The following is a 24,615-nucleotide window of genomic DNA, read 5'->3' on the forward strand; positions in this document are numbered from 1 at the left end:
TGCATTATGTGATTACCATTTTGTGATCATATACAGTCTATTGTATTGTTTTCTGTTTCTGTTTTCCACATTTCCACAAATTACCTTTTTCTCTTACATTTTTTACGAATGACTCTGTCACACATTCTAGCCTCCTCAGCCATCTCAAGAAACTGCCACTCAATGGACAATGGACTTTGTTTAGAACCCACTGTAATGCATCGGAAACTCAACCTTATAAGCTGGACCAGTTGATCAAGTTTTAAGATTATAAATAGCTACTGACACCAAACTACATACTACATGTCCTAGCACTAAATGTGATTCTAAGAAACTATGAATGCACAAGCTCTACTTTTAGAGAGATGCCTTTACGATTCCAATCGCTTAGACTGGGACTGTATAACCTTCTCCAAGTTCGCTGTCTCCTGGATGAGTCATCTATTTGACAAAGCCCCTCTTGAGAGTGTGGGCTAGCCCAGACAAGACCATTTAGGTTAATTGCAGAGTCCACTAAAAGCTGAGTGCACAGAATTGTTTTTTAGACTATGTAGGACTGCTGCTTTTAAAGGCTCATGAGGGTGACAATAGTTGGAGGAGGATTGATTCTAAATCACTTACTCATAGACTAGGCCTAAATCAATGCCTATATCACAATGAAAACATTTATATAATATACATATATAGGACTACAGGGACGTAAACAGACACTTTGGGAGGAATTGGCTCATGCAAAAACAACATCCCCTTGCTATTTCTATTGTTTTGATGTTTTTTCTTTTTTGGTTCTCTATCTTTATGTGTTTTAAAGGAATAAAACCACAATAGAGAAAGTGTTTAACCTCATGGTCTAGACAGATAGATAGATAACAGATAATTCCATATTGCCTGAATAATAAATTAAAAAAAAGGCTTTTAAGGCCTAGGCCTTAGTCAACACGTCCAAATCAATATTTTCATGACACTCCAGGTCTTGTGAATAATCCCTTCAGTCTATATGGTCTTTCTCGATTGCTTTTAAACAGACCTCTCAACTTTTCTGCTCTTTTAAAATCTGCCTTGAAGTGCGTGCGAGAAGCTCTCCCCCCCCGTGGAATGCAGAGCCCACTTGATTGGTTCCCCTGAAGCTTCTGCTGACCTCCTGGTATGTTAGCGGTAAAAAAGAGGAAATGTCTCGCAAAACATCTGATGCAAACAGCGGTCTCATTGTGCTTTTATCATGTGATTTCATATAATTTATAATTGATAGGCTATATATATATCTTTATCAATGATAATTATATTATATCTGATACTGTATCTTGACCCAATATTGATTTAGAATTCTAACAATACAAAAAGTGCAATGCTATTGCTTGGCCAGTGAATGTGGACCTCTCTGTACCCTTGAGAGGACATGGAGTTGCTCTTTTTTCATTTTGTACCATTGTTTTACATTGGAGGTTTTTCTTTACCATTACTGTATTTATTGTTGTGTACCGTGTTGTACTTTGCAACACTTTATGTCCACATCGTTCAAAAGTATACTTTGACAGTACATAATCACTATCATATTCACAGCATTGACTACATTTTGGGTTTCTTGATTCATTCAATGGAAGGATATTTCAATATTTATAATTTTATGTCTGTATGTCTTTGTATGCATTTTTCTACTATGAACCATCGTTGTGTCCGGAATAAATATGGATTGTTTGATTGATTATATGCATTGATAGATTTTAATTAATTTTTTTAAGTAGAGCTAGTGACATTGCTCTACGTGAAAATGTTAAAAAGGTTCAGGTAAACTAATGTATACACTGAATGCAAAGTGAGATGATTATGGTATTTAGTTTTAAGAAAGGTACAAATTGTACAGAACATGCTTATCATTTATGTATTATCACTGTTTAAGTAACTGTGTGAGAATGTGAAATTTGAGTATTGATAAAAAAAATGGCAAATGTTTTTTGTAATGATTTATTAGGCAAAGCAAAACAGCCCATTTTACCACAACTCTTCTTGCAAAGTGCATAATTTTCCCTCTGTAAGTGTGTATATTTAAAGAGTATATATTTATACATTAAAGCTGCATTCATATCAATCTATAACATTACCAGTTAGGATATTAGGTTCAATCAGTTTATATGGATTTGAAAGTTACAATAGGCTCTATGCTTGTATAAGAGTAACAAATCAAATCACATCTTCCATAGAATGCCAAGACATCTTTTCTGAATGTGGTCCTCAACATCGTACACAATTGCAATGACAGTTTTAGTAAAAAAAAAACATGATTAAGGTTTGCAATATTCTTATCTGAAAGGTGCATACCATTGAAAGTATATTTAATTTTCTTTATAACAATATACATGGATCTACAAAACTTGAAAACTGACATGGATATGGAATAGAATTTACATGGAAATCTACAGCAATGTAAAAACTATGTTTGAAACATTGTTAAGAAAATATCTAGTTAACAATATTCATGTGGAATGCAGACAAGAAAATAAAAAATTATTATCTGAAGAAAAGTATGGATAAAGGAGTAACGTCAGAAATAAAGAATACGTCGGTTGCCTCAAAGCTACGATGCTATAGCCTTGCTGAGTGCCACGTGTGCGAAGTGCTCAATGTGGACGGGTTGGTGGGGCAGTGGACCAGTGATGTGTACACACTCTACACTCCTCTAGGCCTACCCCTCTACGCCTTCCCATCCTCAAGTGCTCACAATGTAAACCATCCAAAAGGTCTGACAGTACACATACATTCAATTTTAAAGACACACCACCACAGCAAAAAATAAACATTAGAAATCTAAACGTACAGTTTTGTGTTGTGCTTGAAGGTAAGGGTCATCTCAGTGACATCACTACATGTGCATTTTAACACACATACCCACACAAACACACAGTGACATGTTTAATGTCTTTGGGAAGACGTTACAACAATAACAGGGAGTATCGTTCCAGTTTGTGATGTTTTGATTTGCATTAGTCACATGCTCAGACAATATTGACAATGGGATAGGTTTGAAGGGTATATATTCATAGAATTGCTGTTCCTCATGATATTGTTAATGTTGTTATTCCTTTTTTACGCAGTTTGCTCTTTGTTTCCCTAATGAAACCATTATATAAGGGCATGATTAGTTTTGTCCTTGTTTGATAAGATTTCTGTAATGCACTTATAACATAGAGCATATGGTTAACTAGCTTGTTTTAATTCCATTAATAACCGTAGCAAATAAAACTGCTAAAGCTTGATTCCGTCAACTTCACAGACCTTAAAACACTGCATCACATCAAAAACCATGCTGTATCATGGCATATTTTCACCTACCTCTTAAATACACCACTGCACGTTGGTCTAAATGATGTCAATGAGAAAGAACTACAAAATGTGAGAAACCTTGAAGATAACATAATATTCACAGGAAGGTTAAGATGCTGATTGTGTAAACAGGATGTTTAAAGTAAGTTACAGTAGTACAGAAACATGTTTTGACACAATTACAATCAGCCCAAAGATGGCAACGAAAAGTAGCAATTAACTTAATTCACATGACAGGAAAATCCAGCGTTCAACTGTATCCCCTCAATTGCCCTGACCTGACCTGCCTAACTGAGTCAGAGTCAGGAGAAATACTGACGTATGCAGGAGGACTACACAGCTGGTAGTGTATGCACTCATCCAAGGTATTAATGAAGTCACAATTAAACCTTGTTGGGTGAAAATCTGCCTTTCAATAATAGAGGGCTCAACCAGATAACTGGCACATTGGAAAATATCTAGATGTATATATATATATATATATATATATATAATATATGAAGTTAGTTCCTTGTTTCTTTAGTAAGCAAGGTTTTACCGCAAAAGGTTCATGGCTCGGTTCTTTACCACAGTATCATTTCCATATGGTAATGATAGATTGCTACACATTGATACAATGTTAACATTTACAACTGGGAATGTACATGTAACAGAGAGCTGCCACACATGCTTGCTCTACGGCCCAGCATGCATCTGAAGCATGTGAGCATGTGTCCTAAACAATAACAGAAGACAACCGCATTCCTCTGGTCTATCATGAAAGCTAGCATAAGATGGCCACCGGTATTTGCTGCACTGCGTTTAGTTTCAGGAAGCGGTGCACTGTGCACTGCCTCGTCCCCCAGCTAGGGGATAGGTGACAGCACCAGCCTCCTCCGTCACCATCACTGGAGGAGTTAGTGAGTTGCCTCTAGTTAGATGCCCCAAATCTTCTTCTGCTCGAAAAAGGCATCAAATCTGGCCAAAGCATACTCCTGCAATGCATTGAAATATACAGTTTGTGAGTGTTTTACGACGGCAATTGCAATCGTTTAAGCTACATACTCTTTTACCCTAATCATCAGGATATTTGATAATCAGAGTAATACAACAAATAAAAAAATGGAAACAACCAAAAACCATGGTAACTTACCATGTATCCAAACTCAATGGTGGAGATTCGGGACTGGATGAAAGCCCACAACCCCCAGAAGAAGTGGGACGCCAAGGCGAACCTAGGGTACAAACACACATAAGCTCTCTAAATAGTCTCATGGTACAATGGAACTCCCAAACGCAACAACAGTATCATAGACTTTTCTTCTTCAGGGTATATGGCGGTTTTTGTAAATAAATAAAAACATAGAAGCTAAGTAAACCTACAATGCCATGTGTCTAATATTCAATTAGCCTACCAAGACATTCTTGCTGGTATTAAAGGTCCCATGGCATGAACATTTCACTTCATGAGGTTTTCTAACATTAATATGAGTTCCCCTAGCCTGCCTATGGTCCCCCAGTGGCTAGAAATGGCGTTAGGTGTAAAACGAGCACTAGGTATCCTGCTCCACCTTTGAAAACATGAAAGCTCAGACACACCGATTTGGAATTTGGTTTTGTCATAAAGGGCTAGTTTATCTCTCTGCTTTCTCTGCTTTGCCCGCCCAGAGAATTTGGCCCGCCAATTACACAATGAGCTACGACCGTGCGAGCACCACATGTGCAAGTTTGAATACACACACTGTAACGCAAGGGTTGTACACTTCTTTGTTATTTGGATAACCGTTCACAATAACACAAGCTTGCGTAAAGCTCCCATTTGGTGAAAAGACTAGACTGCGTCGGGTTCTCTGTGTGCGCCTCCGGATGATATTATGAATCCGAGCCATTACAATACATCCACTGTAAACACTAGCACATGGTACCGTGGCTGCAAGCTGCTCAGGGCCACACCCCCACCCTCCACCTTGACCCACCTCTAAAAAACAGCACGTTTGTGGAGAGCTCATTGTGGGACTGGCTCATAGTGGCTGTAATTCTGCACCAAGGCTGAATTTCTTGGAACGTCTTCAAATACTGTATTAGGGGCCCACTAAGACCTATATAAATGCATCCATAAAGAAGCAATTAATCAATCAAACAATTAATCATAGAATAACAAGTAGGACGACGTTCAAACGACATACACTGCTATTGATACGTGTCATTCTTCTAATACAGCACGACCGCATCTCTACGCTGCTATGAATTTCACTTTCAGCTTTGATATTGGGATGTTCAGGGCGGGTGGTCATTATTGTAAAACCTGTTGAACGCGGTGGAACTCGCCCTACCCCACGGCAACCACTTATAGTTGGTGAACAAACATATTTCAGTCTCAAACACATTGTATTTTTGAGGAGCGTCGGTAATTTTACATGATGATGGATCACAGCATATACCCACGCACACTACACCACTCCACTACACTCACACAAACGCCCTTTGACCTTAACACAGGACAGGGTTGGGGATCCGCCCCGTGACCTCTCCTCACCTGTTGACCTCCACGTAGAGCTCCTCCATCAGCTTCTCCCGAGCCGCGTCGTCCAGGTCGCTGAACCCGCCGTCTGACTCCCTCATGTAACTCTCAATGAAATGCAGCTGTGGACGGCATAAACGGAGTTCATCCCACTGGCATACCAGACACTGTGTGCTTTTGTGCCTGTGCATGTGCGTGTGTATGTGGGTGGATAGTAAATTGTATTAGGAATAATGTTTTCTGGTTGCTTTTTGAACATCAGTATCTATAGTCACTTCAATTTACAAAACAAACTGTTTTGAGATTGATTCTCCAGGTCAGAGAATTGGTGTGAATTAAGAGTGAGACTAGGTCTAAACTAAGTAAACTGAAGATGTCAATGTCTTTTTGATGCTTTTTGGTGATGGTTTGCGATAGCTGTGTTTTATTTTCTATTCCTACCTGTTGAGCTTTAGAAGGATAATTCTCAGCATTCACTTTGAAGAAGGGAAACGTGTCACAGTTGTAGTCGTACATCCACTCACAGAAATGGTTTCCAATGTCAAATCCCCTGCAAAGCACAAGAGAGGGCAAGGGTTGAAAAATATCAAAGGCATTTAACACACAGTGGACACATTAGTGTTAGCCTTATTTGCATTCAATAGGAAAACTGACTAAAATAAAGGCAGGGGCCTGTATTCAAGAATAGGTGTGGCCGGTTGGGAATGTGTGTGTGTGTGTGTGTGTGTGTGTGTGTGTGTGTGTGTGTGTGTGTGCTCATGTGCTTGTGTGCGTGTGTGTGTGTGTGTGTGTGCTCGCATGCGTGTGTGTTCGCATGCGTGTGTGTGTGTGTGTGTGTGTGTGTGCTCGTGTGTGTGTTTCTGTGTGCTCGCGCTCGCGTGCATGTGTGTGGGGGGAGGGGGCAGTTGGAAAGCAAGGACAACGTGAGCTATATTTTCCCATAACAGAGACGAACAGATGCAAACCCCTCCCGCAAAAAGACCACCAACATGAATGGGCATGTTTGTGAATACACAGGAGTAGAACACAATACTTCTTTAGCTGGGTGAATAAAGGCAGAACTCAAACGGATAACTTTTTTTTTAGCTCTGACTAGTTGACAGATTGACCGGGGGATAGGTCTGCATACATCGCCTATTTTTCCATTTCCAATCTGCTCAGCCAGATACCAGTTACATAACAGCCCCCCATGAATGTTTAAACACAGGGAAGGGGCTGTGAATTATGTATGCCTATGGGAAACAGGGCCTTCTGCTGGCCCCATGGTTATCCTCTTCTCACTATCTCTTGTTGTGGCTCTGTATCTAGGTAACGCTCTCTCTCTCTCTCTCTCACTCTCTCTCGCTCTCTCTCTCTCTCTAGTCTATTATTTCTCAATAAGAGAGTGAGTCAGATCAACATTGTAAGAGTATTGTTGTAATTGTATTTTGTAGCAATTTTCACAAACAAATTAGAAATAGAGCTTATGGGGAATGTTCCCCCTAAGGCTGTGGCCTGACCCCAATGAAAAGTGAACTAAAAAGCAACAGAACAGGACACCAGGGGCCATGACACACACATACAGGGAGGCAACACGCACACACACACACACACACTCTCAGATAATTCTGGCCTGTGTGGTCACAACATTCTGACTTAACAAGGAAACCCTGTCAGGGATTTCAGGGAAAATGCGCATTTCCTTTGTTTTACTCAGCCATGGACAGATTTTGGACACTTTGATGTTGTTAAAGGGTAGATGGCTAACAATGCAGTACAGTTTGGTCTCTGGAGGGTCCAAGATTATACTGTATATGAGAACTGTACAAAGTCTAACAATAAAGGGTAGAAGATACTTGAGGTGAAGGTTGACGCATCACCAAAGTTGTATGTCTCAATACGGGTCTTTGAGGTCCCTGGAGATGACAGTGATGATTCCCAAGCTCTGTTTCCTTTAATTGGTTTGGTTTTAGGGACTATTTATAATATTACAATAATATAATATAATATAATATTTTTTCATTTAAGATTTTAATATCTGTAATGCATATTCAGCTGCCAATACGGACTAAAAAGCGCTATACCAATTAAATGTATTATTATTAATACATTTAATTGGTAATAGTCAGAGGCAATTGGTAGTAGTAGTCTAGTAGTAGAAGTCTAGTTATAGTAGCCTAGTAACAGTAGTAGTAGTGGTAGTAATAATAGTAGCCAGGGTTTCCCACAGCACTTTACAGCTTAGGCGGCTGCCTAAGCACCACACAACTGCCGCCTTAACTACGTCGTAAACAAATGAATAATAATAATAATCTTTAGATTTTAATATTTTAAAACTTAAAATTGCACAAATTCTTTGTCTGTTGTTATTTTTGACAAAGTTGTTTCCACCCCCCCAGTCTGAGGGCAAAACCCACCACCTTAAATAACACATTTTCTGCGGGAAACCCTGGTAGCAGTAGTAGTAGTAGTACTAGCAGTAGTAATGGTAGAAGCGCTACCTGTAATTGTAGCTGCTGTATTCAAAGTCAATGAGCATCAACTTCTGGTCCAGTGATGTATTCAGCAGTAGAATGTTACCTGAAAGCGCAAGAGGTTTACACGTTAAACATTACACAAGATAGTGAAATAACACAAGGACATGCCAGTTACAAAGTAGTATTACAGCATGTCATCAGTCACTCCTACTGTAAAATAGCATTTACTGAAATGCAGTGGTACAACATCCTCACTATACGATGTACTAAGTATAATACATAGAATTGATACAAATTTGACCACATGATGTAGCATGCAGCGAAAGTCAATGCACGTTCTGCATACTGTATATATATATATACAGTATATCAGGGTTTCCCAAAGCACTCTACAGCTTAGGCGACCACCTAAGCAACACACGCCTGCAGCCTCAACTACTTTGTCATAAAATAATAAAAATAATACAAATAATAATTAAAAATAATTAGTTTAGTTTTTAATATTTGAAAAGTAAAAATTGCACAAATTCTTAGACTGTTCTGGTTTCAGTTGTTTTTTAGCGCTTTATTTTTTAATATTTGTATAGTTAAAATGGCACAAATTATTTGAGATATATATATATATATATATATATATATATATATATATATATATATCAGTGGAGGCTTCTCCAGTGAGGAGAGGGAGGAAGATCCTCCTTAACATTGTTGAGAATAAAAAGTGTAGATTGCCCAGACTACTGTAATTAATTAATGCCCTTAAATATGACTACTTTAATGCCTTTGTATATGTAATGTTCGTTTCCCTGGGTAAAGGGATATTAGCACCCCCTATCGCCTATTGAATATTACTTTGGGGAGGAGGTTCCTCCCTCAGCCTCCATTGACTCCCATTAATTTCTCGGGAACTACTGCCGTCAATGGGAGAGAGGAGGAAAGTCCTCCTCTGAGTGGGTGGGACTAGCTAAGGGATCTGAATCGCGTCAACATCTATAGACCTCTGAAGAATAAGTGTGAAATCGATCAAAATCTCAATAACAGCCAACAAACTCTTATCACGGTCGAACCAAAAAGTCAAGTCACGGAGAAAAGAGGCTGAACCTCGCCAGCGAATAAGTTTTATAGACCACTGAAATCACGCGTGAAATGACCATCATGGTAGGTTGTGACTGGTTGCGAGCACTCCCTCCTCCCTAACAAGTATGACGTATGAAGTCTGCGCAGATTGGAACTAGCTCCCGGTTAGCATTAATAATCGTTTACTACTTTAACGGCACCAACAATCCAAAACCCCAGTGGAAACTAGATGGAGAAAGTGTGAAGTTCAAAATGTGATGCAGCTTTTACTTCTTCGCCACCTATAGAGTTTGTTATGTACGATCATTCAAAAACCCCATGTTATTTCCCATAGACATTTGACCGAGGGAACCGGGAGCCTTGGAGGCGGGACTTATTCTTCAGAGGTCTATTCACAAATGCTCTATGAACCAATAAGCAGGAGCTCTGGCTGTGGAGCAGCCCGGAGGGAGGGTTTATCCCCTCAAGTCACTAGGCTACGAGAACCACCAAACCCGCTCGTATGCCTTGTTTCCACCGAGCGGTGCGCTACTGTTCGTTGCGGTACAGTGCGGCTCTGTTCGCCTATAATGGCGTTTGCACCGAGCGGTGCGGTTCGGTTCGTTATATTGGCGTTTCCACCGCCAAAAGTCAGCCGAAATAAACGCGCTGAGTCTACCTATTTTTCGACACTCCTCCGTTGGGTTACCAAGCCGTCTGAAAGGGTGGCGAAAACGTTACGAGTTACACACACCGTTATTCTGAAATCACTTAAAAAATATCCTGTTTGGTATGACCAGGTCACTGATATCTTTGCAACACAAACAGCAAGGAGGATTGACTTGATCTATAAATTAAGTCCCTCAATCTTATTTGGCTTAACACCATGACCAACATTCTGAAACATCCATTAACATCCACATTTGCCTCAAACAATGTTAGGCTTACAGCCCATGTCAATAGTTGTGAAATTATGTTATTATGTTATGTTGTTCTTTTAATTGTTCGTTACTCTGACCGTTCTGTTTAATATTGTGGAAAGGATGTTAGTGAATGATTCAGAGCATGATGCATTTTAAATTGCATCACTTTTGGTCTTGTGTCTTCATTTTTCTTAAAACAATTGTAGCTGAAAATAAACATAGCCAAATTACAACCACTAGCTTCAGTCATTGAGGGCAAAAATAGGCCCAATGATAGGCCCAGATTTTTAGGGTGCCAAACACAAAGTGCGAAGGCAACCTAATGTAATCGTTAGTTTTATTATTATTATTCCGCCACGTTTGACTTACACAGCCTAAACCACTAGCACGCTTTTTATGAAACTTACTACAACTGTAGAGGTTGACTCAAGATTAACAGACAGCAAATATTACACTGATTGGCCCAAAGGTGGCGCTATAGCAACAGTCCAAAAATACAAACTTTGAACAAGCATATCTCGTAAACTCGTTTTTACTTACAGACATGAAACTTTGTTCACACATGCATATCCTCATGCTGAACAAATATGCCTCAAGAACCTATGAGTTTATTTGGATAGATTTGCGACTATTTTGAACTTTGTTAAAAACACTCAATTCCCTAAGGATCCTAGGTTTTTTGACGTACAGTCATGAAAGTTTGTTCGCCCATCACCAGATCCAAGCTAAGGCTATTCCAGGGTTGTAAACTCTTCATGGTCTGCGTCACGGTCTTAATGGTCTATCAGCCATGGTCTGCGTCAGGGTTTTAATGACCTGTCAGGGTCTTAATGGTTTATTGGTCGGCTTGAATGCTGCTTGCAGCTTTAATTATTAGGGTGCCAAGCACAAAGTGCAAAGGCAACCTATTGTAATCGTTAGTTTTATTATTATTATTCCGCCACGTTTGACTTACACAGCCTAAACTGCTCGAAGTCTGTACAATAAAGATTAAAGCACCCAGGAGCCATTGACTTCTAAAAAGGGTTTAAAACGTGTAAAGACTTAAATCCTTATATCAACATCAAAATTGACTCCTATGATCTTGAGTTCAATACAAAAGTTGTTCAGAATCAAATTCTAAACAAGATAAAGTCAACATATTTTCAATTAGGATGTGGCATCGAGATGGGCGTGGCCACTGACTAAAATGACCACAGTTCATAGACGGAATGTTTGATTTGAGTGGGACCAACTTAGTGGCTGTTGGGGACCAAAGTTCCAACTGCTCAAGTAAAATGAAGTTGATTGACAAAACAACATGGCCGCCAGAGGCTCAAAATCATCCAAAATTAACTTAATGCCAAAAAGCAAGGTTAACTTAAAGCAATCATCATCATCATTGCGCTATAACAATTAACTGAAAATCCTACGCTCAATGTTAGGTGACTAAAGGCGGGGTTAACTTGAGTCAATCATCACACAAACTTGGTGTACTTAAAGAAGCATAGGTCAAGGTTAACCTGGCTAAATCCATATGGTTCATCCATATAGGACCATAGGGGGTGCTACAGCAATTAATTGAAAACTTTAAAGACTCATAACTCCTCAGCCATTTGACTTACAGTCATGAAAGAACTATCACCAGATCTAAGCTGAGGCTATTCCATAACTGTCAGTTATGTTCTTTTTAAGGTGTGACAAGGAAATGGTTCCAAGGGACGGTTGATGGTAGCTTCCAAAGAAGTACCTTTACATTCCACCTATGATTTCATTTGCCAAAGGTATTACTTCAGGATTCCTGACAGACAGGTTGGTTGCTCTTAGTAAGCAGAGAACCATTCTGCCCCAGCCATTGCCAATTTAGCCCACAATGATATGTTTTCGCTTGTTCTTGTTGATATTTTAAACTTCGACCTCCCCAACCCAATGTGTTACAACTATCGCTAATAGAAACAGCTATGCAAATCTATATGGTTAGAAACTCCAGAATAGTTTATTGGTCGGCTTATGCTTAGGCACTGTAAAATGCTGCTTGCAGCTTTAATTTTATTTAGTTTTACAAATCAAGAGTAGGCCTGATTTGACAAATTGGCTTTGCATCCTTTCCTTCTGCCCTTTTAGTAGAAGACATGCTGCCTACCAGCTTTCAAAGTACAATGCTGCCACTGGTGGATTTGTATCAATTTTATTCACATAATTATCCCTCCCTGCTATTTTGTACTTCACCAAAACACCCTAAAACAACTTGATTCTCACATACTTATGCCATCATACGCCACTAACAGTGCAAGCCGGTCAATGGCAAGCAAGCATGCAGTCCTTCCTCCCTCACTTTAAAAACCACCAGCCGCCACTGATATATATCTAACTGATTGAATGCTTGGTTTCCCCTCAGCTGGTTGACAATGGTGGATCTCCTACCTTCTTGGCAGTCGTTGTGGCAGAACACTACAGGGGAGTTGGTGGATTCAAGTAGTGACCTGTGCACAAACACACAACAAACAAATAGGTGGAACAGGTCAAAGGGACAGGTCAAAAGGCGACTCTGTGACGCTTTTGTGCTCAGTGTAACTTCCGGGTAGATCAGTGTTTTCCGAAAGTGAAACACCAAGGTTTTTGTAAATGCAATACAAATTGAAAGCTTTACTGCCGTAGATGAACAACTTTTGACACTCATTCCAATGTAGTAGTGAATACTTCATTACCTTAACCTTTACCTAACCTTTAACATACCAAAACAAGCTACCATACGCCTGAACAGAAACAACAGTCAGCATCTAATTATTCAGGACAGTAGGAGACCAAGGAGAGGGAGCATGAATGAAATGGTTTTTTTCCATTCCCCTTATCTTGTTAAATGACTTGTTTCTGGTCAATTGTTAAACTTGCATGGCTTACTCATTCTTAAAACCTCTACTGCATCTTTTAACAACTTCAGTGAATAAGATGATGTAAGTTGTGGTATGGTAATGTGTTAATGAGGTCTTAACAGAGTCAATCATTAACACTAACTTCCTTAGACACCATATACTATTTGTCATTTTATAGCAATGCCATATACATTGTCCTTCAGGGCTTTTGTAAACAACAGGTCAGGATTAAAACATTATGGTGCTTTTCAAGAAAACCACATCCACCATAAAAACTCTTTGGTGATTTACTGGTGATTACCAAGTTTCATATCATTGGCATGTATGGATTTATGAAAGCACATGGAAAGATTAAGTAGAGAAAGGGAGTATGTGTGTGTGTGTGTGTGTGTGTGTGTGTGTGTGTGTGTGTGTGTGTGTGTGTAATCATACTTGAGCACATCCATCTCCTGAGGCAGGTTGTAGCTGGCCAGGCGGTTAAAGAGGCACAAGTGTGATTCCCTGGTGATGGCCATCCTCATAATCTGGTTCAGGTACCTGGTGGTTCATCATGTTTCAATCAGTGACACACTTACACAAACTTCTTTTTTTGCTCAAAGTACAGCAAGATAATAAAAGCTAAAAACAAAGTCCTAAAGAACAACTGACGAATAACTGTAACAGCTTACTTTTCCATTGTCCCAAAAAGCCACTTTGGCTCCTTGTTGAAGGGCATTCGCATGGCATGAAACGCGGCCATCTTCTGGGCCACCTCAGCTGAGATGTTGGGATCTCCCAGCTCGCAAGTCTCAAGTTTACGACTCTGTTGCTCATGGAGAGATTTTTATTAAGGATAAATTGTGAACAAATAACCAAACCACCCTTGGACAGCTTATGCTTTTTGCTTTGCTAAAAACTCAGACGGCCTAATTTGAAAATCTAAATATTTCTTGTAGGTGGACAGGTTATAAATCAGTGGTTATAAATCAGTGCGTTGATCCCGGGGCCATGAGCCGGAAGTAGAAGGAGACGATAGTCTTGTTGTTGTTGTTGTTGTTGTCGCCGCCGTCGGATAAGGGATAACGAGAAACGGCGATTTATTTTAAAAGGTGACACAGAAGATGGAGGAAGCCGGTGAATGTAGTTACCCCCTATAAGAATTGTGTCCCGGCCGCGGGAGCGCCCATGGCATGCATTCATTAAAGGTGGAAGCACACGGACACTACGCTTCCATTTCACCCAAGGCTGAATTAAAAGTACATGTTTTATAAATGTGGGTCATCAACGAGGTTGTAAAGTAGTAACTTCGGGCACATCTGTCAAAATAAATGTTTTTTTCTCCCGACGTGTTTACGATCTTTATTCATTCCTTGCGATGCGGCGGGGAATGCCGTATATGGACGGGCGGCGGAGGGGCTGCTCCGGTGGGAGAAAGATGTTTTCAGTAGAGAGCTGTCAACTAACTTTGGGTCGGCGATTTATTTAAAAAGCTGGCGTAGAAGATGGAGGAAGCCGGTGTCGTGCCAATGTAGTTACCCCCTATAAGGAGTGTATCATCATCAACGTGCATTCAGTACACACTACGCTTAGATTTAACCCAAGGCTGAATTAAAAGTCCATGTTTTTCTAAATGTTGCTCATCAACGAGGTTGTAAAATAACTACGATCTTTATTAATTCATTGCGCCGCGGCCGAACTGACGGGGGTATTCTCTGATATTATGAATCTTACAGACTGCGTCGGGTTCTCCGACTCTCTGGTACTTCCACAAGAAGTAAAGACTCCTAGTCGGGTTTATCTCGCCCATGGGCAAAAGGAATTGGGGGAAATTAACTTTGACTGGCTTTGACTCTCTGAAGTCCAGATTGAAACGCGACATGGAGGAGAAAACAATGTTTCAGCAGACAGCTGTCAGTTCACTTCGGGTCCATATAATTGACCGTTCGCCAGGAGCGTTCTAGCCACGCCCCCCTGTCTCGGGGGCGGGTTCTGCTGTCAAGTCCGACATCAGCTGGCTTGTAACGTGAAGATGGAAGTTGGGAAGTTGGGAATTTAGGCGATATACCAGACGACTTATCTCGAAGGAAGCATTTCTTTAAAGAAAAAACAAAAGGCTTATGCCTTCATATCTGGATCTTATGTACATAGCATCATAATATACAAAAATAGTACAGGTAAATAGCTATCTATTACCAAGACTAACGGTCATGTTGCTGCTAACTCTTTACTTAATTTGTTTACATTGTTAGATAATTTATTATATTGAAATATAACAAATCTAAATTGTCAGAATAAATGAAAGTGTGAATCCTGACTGAAGCATGAACTTTCAGATAATTTATTTTGGCTACATAACATTATAGGCACAATCAGCGTTAAGGGAGAAGTTTATCCCAGCCAACGGAAATCTGCCTCTCGTCATATTGTCAATTTCGAGGTCGACTTAAAAGAGAGGAGACTGGTGGACTCACACTGCAAGTGTCAACAAGGGTAACTGTATAGGACTACGTTTTACATGAGCTTAAACTCACTGTTGGTGTGTGCTGAACACCCTCTATCCTTGGTCGTACTTATCGCAGGCTGTGTCACGCATAATGACCGACTTTATCCACCGTAAACATTTTTCAATGTTCCTAGTTGGCTTCGGGAAAGGGAAAAAAAAGACGTTGGCAACTCGGTCACTATATCTGCTGTCAGTGTTGCAGGTTCCATGACAACACCGTTTTACCATATTGAGCTCTGAATTAAAAAATAATATCTAGAAGTTTCTAACGAAGTAAACACTGAGCAGCTGAGTTAACACTGCTGATAGCCCCGGCCGGTATGTCGGAGAGATGTCGGACAAAATGGAGGACATTAACTACTCGATAATAGGAGCGTTCTGATTGATCAGATTGCCTGTCAATCAAACTCTGGCGAACGGTCAATTTCTCTGACGCTCCATTGTTCCGACCTCTCGGTCGTATGCGGACTGCTCCGCCGGCAGAGCAGCCGGAGGAGTCGGCATACGACCGGTTTAATTAATTTCCACTAAACACTGATCACTGATCACATCGTTGATCTGTAGGGAAACAGGTAACACAAACAGAAACAAGCCTAGTCTTTTAAACCATGAGACATAATCATCAGCAGGATCCCTATCCGGCTGACGATTATGTCATATGGTCCTACATTCAACTTAAAGGATAACCTCAACCTTAACATTAGGCATTGTGTGTGTGGGTGGGAGGGGCGGGTGAGGGTTGGCAGAAGAAGATCTAGACATAAGCAAGTACAAGCAGACAGACAAACATTGTATGTAATGTAAACTGTAAACCTACCGGGACATACTGCTCCAGACGACCTGTGGGGAAAATTCCATAGAGTTTGGGACCCAACTCTCTCTCCGCCAAGATGGCAAACATGACACTCTCCAGCACCATGGCCTCTGCCCCCTGAAAACAAAAAAACAACACAAACACACACACACACAATTAGTTTAAGTCCATCAAAGGGCGAACTGTCTAGGGAACTGTCGTGAGCCCTAAAAGTGGCAAGAAGATATGAAAATAATCATAACTCATTAATAATGAATTCACAGAGAAGGATTCACAAATGTATTTTGTGATTTATATATAAATGACTCTCTTCTCACAAATACATTTCAATGCACACACAAATGGATATCAGTATGTATAAATGTAAAATAAATCCATTAACAAAAATAGGTTTCACAAACACATTTCTGATCCACACACAAATGTGTCTTGTTTTTTTGGACATTTATATGCAAACTGTTCAACTCAAATTTACAAGACGCTTTTCATTCGTGAACTTGTTTGCATTTGTGTGTGAACTGGTCTGTATTTATATGTGGATTTTTTTCAACAAGGAACTCTCGGTAGCCAATCAGATGCCTCCCTCGTTTTCAGCCAATCACATGACTGCAGTCCCACAGTTTTTGGATTGGATAAACGATTATTAATGCTACTTTAACGGCACAGACAATCCAAAAACCCAGTCGAAACTAGATGGAAAAAGTGTGTAGTTCAAAACGTGATGCAGCGTGTACTTCTTCGCCCCATACAGAGTTTGTAATGTACGATCATTCAAAAACCCCATGTTATTTCCCATAGACATTTGACCGAGGGAACCGGGAGGCTCAGAGGCGGGACTTATTCTTCAGAGGTCGGCTGCAGTCATGTGATTGGCTGAAAACGAGGGAGGCATCTGATTGGCTACAGAGAGTTCCTTGTTGAAAAAAATGCATTTGTGAATCCAGCCACGTCAGGAGTCTCAAAAATCCACATATAAATACAGACCAGTTCACACACAAATGCAAATAAGTTCACAAATTAAAAGTGTCTTGTAAATTCAACTTTAACAGTTTGTATATAAATGTAACAACATCCAAATACATTTTTTATGAAAATTGCAAATATTTTTTGAATTCATATATTTGTGGAACTTATTTTTGTTTATGGATTTATTTTACATTTATACATACTGATATCCATTTGTGTGTGTATTGAAATGTATTTGTGAGAAGAGAGTCATTTATATATAAATCAAAAAATACATTTGTGAATCGTTCATCATGCATACTGTTTTCTCCCCAAGAAACTACGGCTAAGTCATTCAGGCTAAGGCAGGTGTTATTAGATTACACCTTCCCCTGAAGTGGAGAAAAAATGCCTGCCTTGATACAAGTATTCGAGAGACCCAGTTTAAGGTCTCTGCGTACTATTTTCTTGGCTACGAGCCAGGGAATGCGCTGCATGCTGGCAGTGCTCCAGGAAGCTAGCTCTGGGAGGGAAACAATGGCTTAGCAGCCCGATAGCTTTCTGCACACCGTTAAAAGAAAACAAGTTGTTACCACCACCACCACCACCACCACACTCCCTGCCGCTGTGGAAGTTGAGCTTGTCTTTCAGACAGCTTGAACAAGATGAACACTGCCATGGAACTATATCCACAGTGTTACACAACATTTGCTGATTGCTTATTGTAAATCCGCTCCTGCTTACAAACATACTTCAGAAAGACCTGTGTTCCACTGTGGAGTTGAACAGATGTGTAAACCCTTCTGCAGGACGAAAGTTAAAGTTAAAATTAACGTCAGTAGCAGAGAGTGGCTGTCACATTGAATACATGATGGTCCAGGATCAACCTAAATTGATCATTTAGAAGTCATCTTGTGTACCAGACATATATATAAACATAAACTATATATATTTATATACATATAATAATGCATCATGTGTTGCATATATTATCATAATTGCCAAATAATATGTTTGTATCTCAGCCCTTCTTTGATACAAAAGTTACTGTATATAATGAACCCAGCCTCTTTCTGTTTTAAACCTCTATTATTGATGTATGCAACCTTGCTTAGCCAATCGCAAGAATACCCCCCCCCCCCCCCCCCCACCCATAAGAAAGGGGTTCCTTGGCTCCACACAGGAAGCACATTTACTGTGTGTTGCAATGTTGTAAACGGAAACTGCTACCTACAGTAAACTTAAGCAACTCTGACCTTCTTGGCTTGCTTTGACTCACCCCTTGTATCCAGGTATTAGTCAACATTTAAAGGTTAATCATCTACTAATAAATGATTTCGCGAACATCTGCTATTGTGCTCCCTCAATCTATTTAGAATCACAACCTGAAGATGGCACACAGTGCTTGAGCTTGTTTCCTCTAAGCTCTACAGAGCAAGTGAATACAGTGACACTTGATTAGGAAATGTGAGCTGTTAAATAATGCAAAAAAGCTAACAATGGCTGTCTGATGAGCTCATCGCTCACATGATGTGGCAGTGCAAGTCACCGCTCACAATAACCCTGGGTTAAGGATCACATGACTTGGGAGAAAAAAAAAGTGGATGGACAAAAGCTTTCTGGAGGTATTCAAATTGACAGGCTGTGCATGCGAAGTCTAACTAACATTATAGCGACATAGCAAGTGGATTTTATTTTTTAAAGAAACTACAGAATCCACATTTTATATTATTTTAAGTTCTAGAGATGGAGATATGCATTTGTTTACAATCAAAACTGGAGAGGAAAAAAAGGCTGATCTGAAGTTCGGTAATTCCTGGAAGTTCTTTAAAATTACAGCTGCCTCTTGGGTTCACACAACAAAGCCAGGAAACCAAAGCCGGCCTTGGTAATCTGACCCATATGGGCTTTAGCCCTATAGGAAAGAAGAGAAAACCCAGGCAGGAACAAATAGGAACACACTGAGACTGTAGGGGCCTTGAAACATGATTTGAAAACCATCATTCACAGTTTTACCATGAGTTACTTACTTGGAGGCTTTCTTTGTTTGACCGTTGGGAATCACCTTTATTACAGGACATCTATGAACAAAATAAAAGGGGAAAAGCTATCGATAAATAAAGTGATCTATTATATCATATTTTAAAAACTACTAACAATTCCTGCTATATAACTCAACTGAATGAGATTACCAAACATATCAGGGCAAAATACATTTTTGGTCGAGGACCACCTTGCTAACTGTGCAGTGCAACAGTTAGAAAGAGGGAGCGAAGGTGCAAGAGAGGTAATGAGATAGAAATATACAGGCAGACAGAGGATACATACAAACAGCTTATTATTACTTACTTATTACTTTGTATACAAAGATATAGCAGATTTGATGATTTCTGCAAAGAACTGGCAATCAGACATTTTAATATAACTACAGTATATATATAACTATATATATATGTATAACTATATAAATATAGTTTTATATATATGTTGTGTTTTTTTGTGTTTTCTACTAATCTAACACTAGTCAGCCAAGAGTTGCCATCTTTGTTGCAATGTTGGTTGCAGTTCCCTTTATTGCAGTTGGTTCCTCCATTTTGAGGTTCAAATCTCATTGTTGTTTGAACGGTTGTCGCGTAAAGTTTACCACTGTTTATTATCATATTCAAACATATTTTCCAGAGAGTGTCATTGTGAACACATCCCTCTTTCAACCCCTTTCATCCCTCTTTACATCCACTAGCAATTAGAGTAGACTTGAGGACATAACAGGAGCTTGGGTGTTTGCATAACTACCAAATAAACCACAGTGCACTTTCTTAAAATACAAGGTAAACAGTTCATGTTTACCAAACCCCATATATATATATATATATATATATATATATATATATATATATATATAAGTTTTAGACTTTAAAGGGACTTTATTTGTTGTTTATTTACCACTTACGTCACAGCATGCAGACTATAGCAATAGAATAAACAAACGCTCTAGCTCTTCTTCAACATATCATCATGTGACCATCAGCTGATACAGAATGTGTTGCTATTGATAGTCTAAAATTGTTGACATTTGTGAAATAGTGGTTTTCACAGGTTTGGTGAAAAGGTTACAAAGTCCTCCTTCAGTCCCATAGTCGCTAGCAGACAAATCAATCGTGATTTGATAACTCTTAAGCAGGTGTTGTTAACATGAGCTCATCATAATCTGTCAGGCCTGGTGTGGATCTAGGGGCTAACAGATTGGAGCTCTGAATACTGGCCACGTCCTCTCCTGAGATAAATAATGGTGTGTCAGCATTGTGAATGATAAGTGTATTCACTTAAAGAGGAAAATGATGTCTATATGGCAAAAGGAAAAAATATTTACTACTAGATAATTACTATCACGCTAGATATCTACGTCCTCTAGACCGAATTAGCTTTCTCAGCATTTCATGTGGCTAGTCCTTTCTGGGACATTTTTTTTTTACATTTAGCTGAGCCCTCTAGCCACGGGTTTAGGGCAAGAAAACAAGACGACTGGAGAGGTCAGTCCGTGCAGACACGCACAGTATTTCACCATTCTGTGTTTACGTTCCCAGAACGATGGCTCGGGTTATGTTTTCGGTATTATGTTAAGCTACCCCGTTATAAAAGGCTGAGATTTCATGAATCTCATACTGTACCGTGTTGGATTGGTGGGTTCACCTGGGAACAAGAGTGCTCAAGGCACGCTCCTTTGGGAAGCCTACGGCAAAGAACACATGCATGTACAGCCATAGGGGTACATCACTGCACACAACAATGGCCAACATGCGTGCACACTTATGTGTGTACGCTCACAGTCACTCTTATATACATACCTACAGCACCACATACAGGCACACGCAAAATAATGCTGACATACCCGCACTGTCTTGCATGAGCACGCACACAAAAATACACAGGCACGCACACACACACACACACACACACACACACACACACACACAACCAGACACACACACACACACACACACACAAAACACAACTTCTGGTGATTCAACATCACACAGGAATTATGCAATTGTATTTGTTTATTTGGACTTGTATAAATAAATACCTTTACCCCAATTCAGTTCATTGTACAGATATTTAATGTTATTATCTGTTGGAAAGGAATATACCTTCCAACTAGCCATGTTGCCTTAAAACCAACTGTCGATCAAATACACAGACACGCAAAACATTTCAAACATAATAAACACTAACCATTGTCATGTTAAAGTGTATGAGAAGCAGGCTACATTGAAATTAGACCATTAATAACACGTTTAACGTTCACATGACATTATGCTTTCTCGAAACACACCTGCAAAATGGCCCCATAGAGGCGCAGAAGAACGCTTCTTGGTTCATCCCCAACACTGTCCAGACGGTCGGGGAGCGCACAGAGGAAGAGCTTGTTGCTCAGACCACCCCTGGTGGACACATGAGAAGGAAGTCAAACACGAAGAGTATGGAGATTTCTCAAAGAAATGAATCGTCATTTGAACGACCGAATACTATATTCATTTAACGTAAAAACGTTAACAACCTAAATTGGGTTTACATTGTTTACCCTCAAAACGCTAAAAGCTATTCCTATCTAAAGCTTCTTAGGGAATAATTACAGGCTGGTGGGTAACGGAAAGATAAGCTTATTTGAAGGCCTATTACGTAAATAAATAAATAAATACATAACTAAACAGCCGAAACAGATGAATATAATAAACCATCTACAACAGGGATGCACATTGTTAAGAATATTTTGGGTAAATAAATAGGCGTAGGCCTACCTTAGGATGGTGATTTCAAAATCGTCCTCAGATACCGACCTCCATGCTCCGTGTAGAAATTCTTTGCACCAGAGATACGCCTTTCGTTTGGTCTCTGAATCAGGCTGGTCTGGGCGGATGATAACCTCTTTACAGTTTTCTTCGGATTCTGGTTGGACATGCAAGGCACTCTCGGTGACCAGAAGACCCAGGGACATTGAAGGAGAGGAAGAAACCCCGTTAATGAATTTTGTCTTCATTTTCAACGAAATTGTTTAGCTCCCTGAATGGATAAAATAAATGATCTACTATTTATGGAGGCGATCGTCTAGCGTTTTTATTTGCGTAACGAGCAGCAGATCTCTTGACAGAATAAGGTAGAACACTGCGAATTAATTATTTTATTTGAACTGGCGATGTTTATCTCTATAAGCAGTCAGGTTTTGGTGAGAACAATCCAAAGAAGCTTCTGGCTTGAATGACTGAGACTCCGCGCAGACGTCGTTTTTCAAGCAGGTTAGTGTTTTCGTCACCCGGCCACGCCCATTCCATTCTCTCATTGGTTGGCGCAAGGCACAGCCCAGCGGGCACTAACGCCCAACTCAGGGGCCAAAACAAAACGAGGTCACTCCCATACACCGTGATTCCATCAGGTAGACTTGGATCTTCTCTTCTATCTTTTTGACAGAAGGCACGTTTGGCTATATACAAAGCCTGTCTTAAATTACATTTTACATCGGCCCATTTAAAAAGCAAATATGTTTTTTCTCAGTTATGAAGAACCGAGAGCATACAATCTCCTCAGTTCTTCTGGTTAGGCCAAACCAAGATCACATTTTCTTCGAACGATGCAGGTGAAAGAGTTTTAAGTAGGCCTATATAAACTGTAATCTAAAATTCACGCATTTTACAAGTCATAGGCCTACCTCTCATGCCCCCTGCTGGTATGAACACTCAGGTACTGTTATCTTTCGGTTCGGTTGATTAATATAAGCCTTTTTATACTTTAACTTGGATTTAAGTCATTTTTTCTTAAGCAATAGCCCTAGTGTCATTTTTTCGTCCGATTCAATCCCCAAGAAAACTAAATAGAGAAATATTTTTCTCCATAGTTCTGATAGTTGAAACCCACGCAAAGACAAAAATACCTCCTAACAGTTACGAGGTACGAGGTAACAGCTTCATCTTTGTTAATTAAAATTAGCATTACAGGGATATTTTACAATGGGAGACAGGGTATTTGACCGATGTTTTCCACCTTTGAGCAGATCAGCATGTTGATAACATCATTCAGTTAAGGCTGGCATATCCTTATTGAACCATGCTACTTTGAGATATATATACATATCACTATATATCATTATATGTAGTTCCATCGAAGGAGAAAGAGGGCAGAAACCAGAAAGTCGACAGGCAGAAAGTCGTCTCTGCCTGACTTCGCAGCAGCTTAGGTCTTCCGCAATTAGCCTAATTAAAGCCCCCAGACTGCATCATGAGCTTTTTACCTGTTTAAAATTATGCACTTTGCAAGAAGAGTTTTGGAAAAATGGGCTGTTTTGCTTTGCGTAATAAATCATTAAAAAAAACATTTAGCTTTTTTTTTTTAAATCAATAGGCCTACTCAAAGTTCACATTCTCACAATTACATAAACAGTGATAATGCATAAATGATAAGCATGTTCTGTACATTTTGTATCTTTCTTAAAACTAAATACGATAATCAGCTCACTTTGCATTCAGTGTATATATTATAGGCTACATTAGTTTACCTGAACAATGTCACTAGCGCTACTTAAAAAATGACATTAAAATATATCAATGCATATATTGTAGGCATATAGAAATATCCCTCCATTGAATGAATCAAGAAACCCAAAAGGTAGTCAATGCTGTGAATATGATAGTGATTATGTACTGTCAAATTATACTTTTAAACGAAGTGGACCTGTTGCAAAGCAGCAAGTGTTTCATAGTCTCGGAAAGCCCAATCTAGGCATGAGCTTTGAGCTAGGTGTGTGTCACTTTGACACATTTTTTGCAAAAAATTGTGAATAGTGTCCGACACACGGTTCACTGTGTCTGTAAAAATATGAACATATTTATTTTCTGCAAATGAATATTTTTTTTTCATATAACGTATGCTATCTAACTATTTCAAATTAAAACAATGCCATGATTCCTCAAGCAGTTTATGGTGAACTGAAACTAAAGAAGCACGACCAACTTATGGGGGATGTGTCCAATGCCCCTAACCTGAACAGTATACGGCTTTGGGTGCAAGGCCTCCCAACTCCCTCAGGTTGTCATCTGTGACCTTTAGTAGGAAAATAAGCTGTCATCATATAGAAAAGAGTATCTTTTTGCGATGTAGACCTTGTTTTTTTCTTGGCAGAATATGATTGTATTTCAGTGGAGAAATAAAATCGTGTAGGCCTATTTAAAGCTGTATGCTACGTTTTACTGCTGGTATCAATAATCATGCAAGCGATGTTGTTCCTTGACATACCTTTGT

At 39.5% G+C, this 24,615-nt stretch overlaps 1 protein-coding gene across 1 annotated transcript; it reads right to left on the reverse strand.

Moving 5' to 3' along the window:
* Nucleotides 1-1,945: 1,945 nt before the first annotated feature.
* chka (choline kinase alpha) lies at nucleotides 1,946-22,558 on the reverse strand. Its single transcript, XM_084477529.1, has 12 exons — nucleotides 22,125-22,558; nucleotides 21,659-21,767; nucleotides 19,356-19,406; nucleotides 16,384-16,497; nucleotides 13,753-13,886; nucleotides 13,517-13,621; nucleotides 12,636-12,694; nucleotides 8,278-8,356; nucleotides 6,239-6,347; nucleotides 5,813-5,919; nucleotides 4,430-4,511; nucleotides 1,946-4,271 (listed from the first exon to the last, which is right to left on the reverse strand). The coding sequence occupies exons 1-12, from the start codon at nucleotides 22,361-22,363 to the stop codon at nucleotides 4,212-4,214; spliced, it is 1,248 nt and encodes a 415-aa protein (XP_084333655.1). The 5' UTR covers nucleotides 22,364-22,558; the 3' UTR covers nucleotides 1,946-4,211.
* Between the last annotated feature and the right edge of the window lie 2,057 nt (nucleotides 22,559-24,615).

Source organism: Micromesistius poutassou, assembly GCF_964030765.1.
Source record: "Micromesistius poutassou genome assembly, chromosome: 13".
Classification (NCBI taxonomy): domain Eukaryota; kingdom Metazoa; phylum Chordata; class Actinopteri; order Gadiformes; family Gadidae; genus Micromesistius; species Micromesistius poutassou.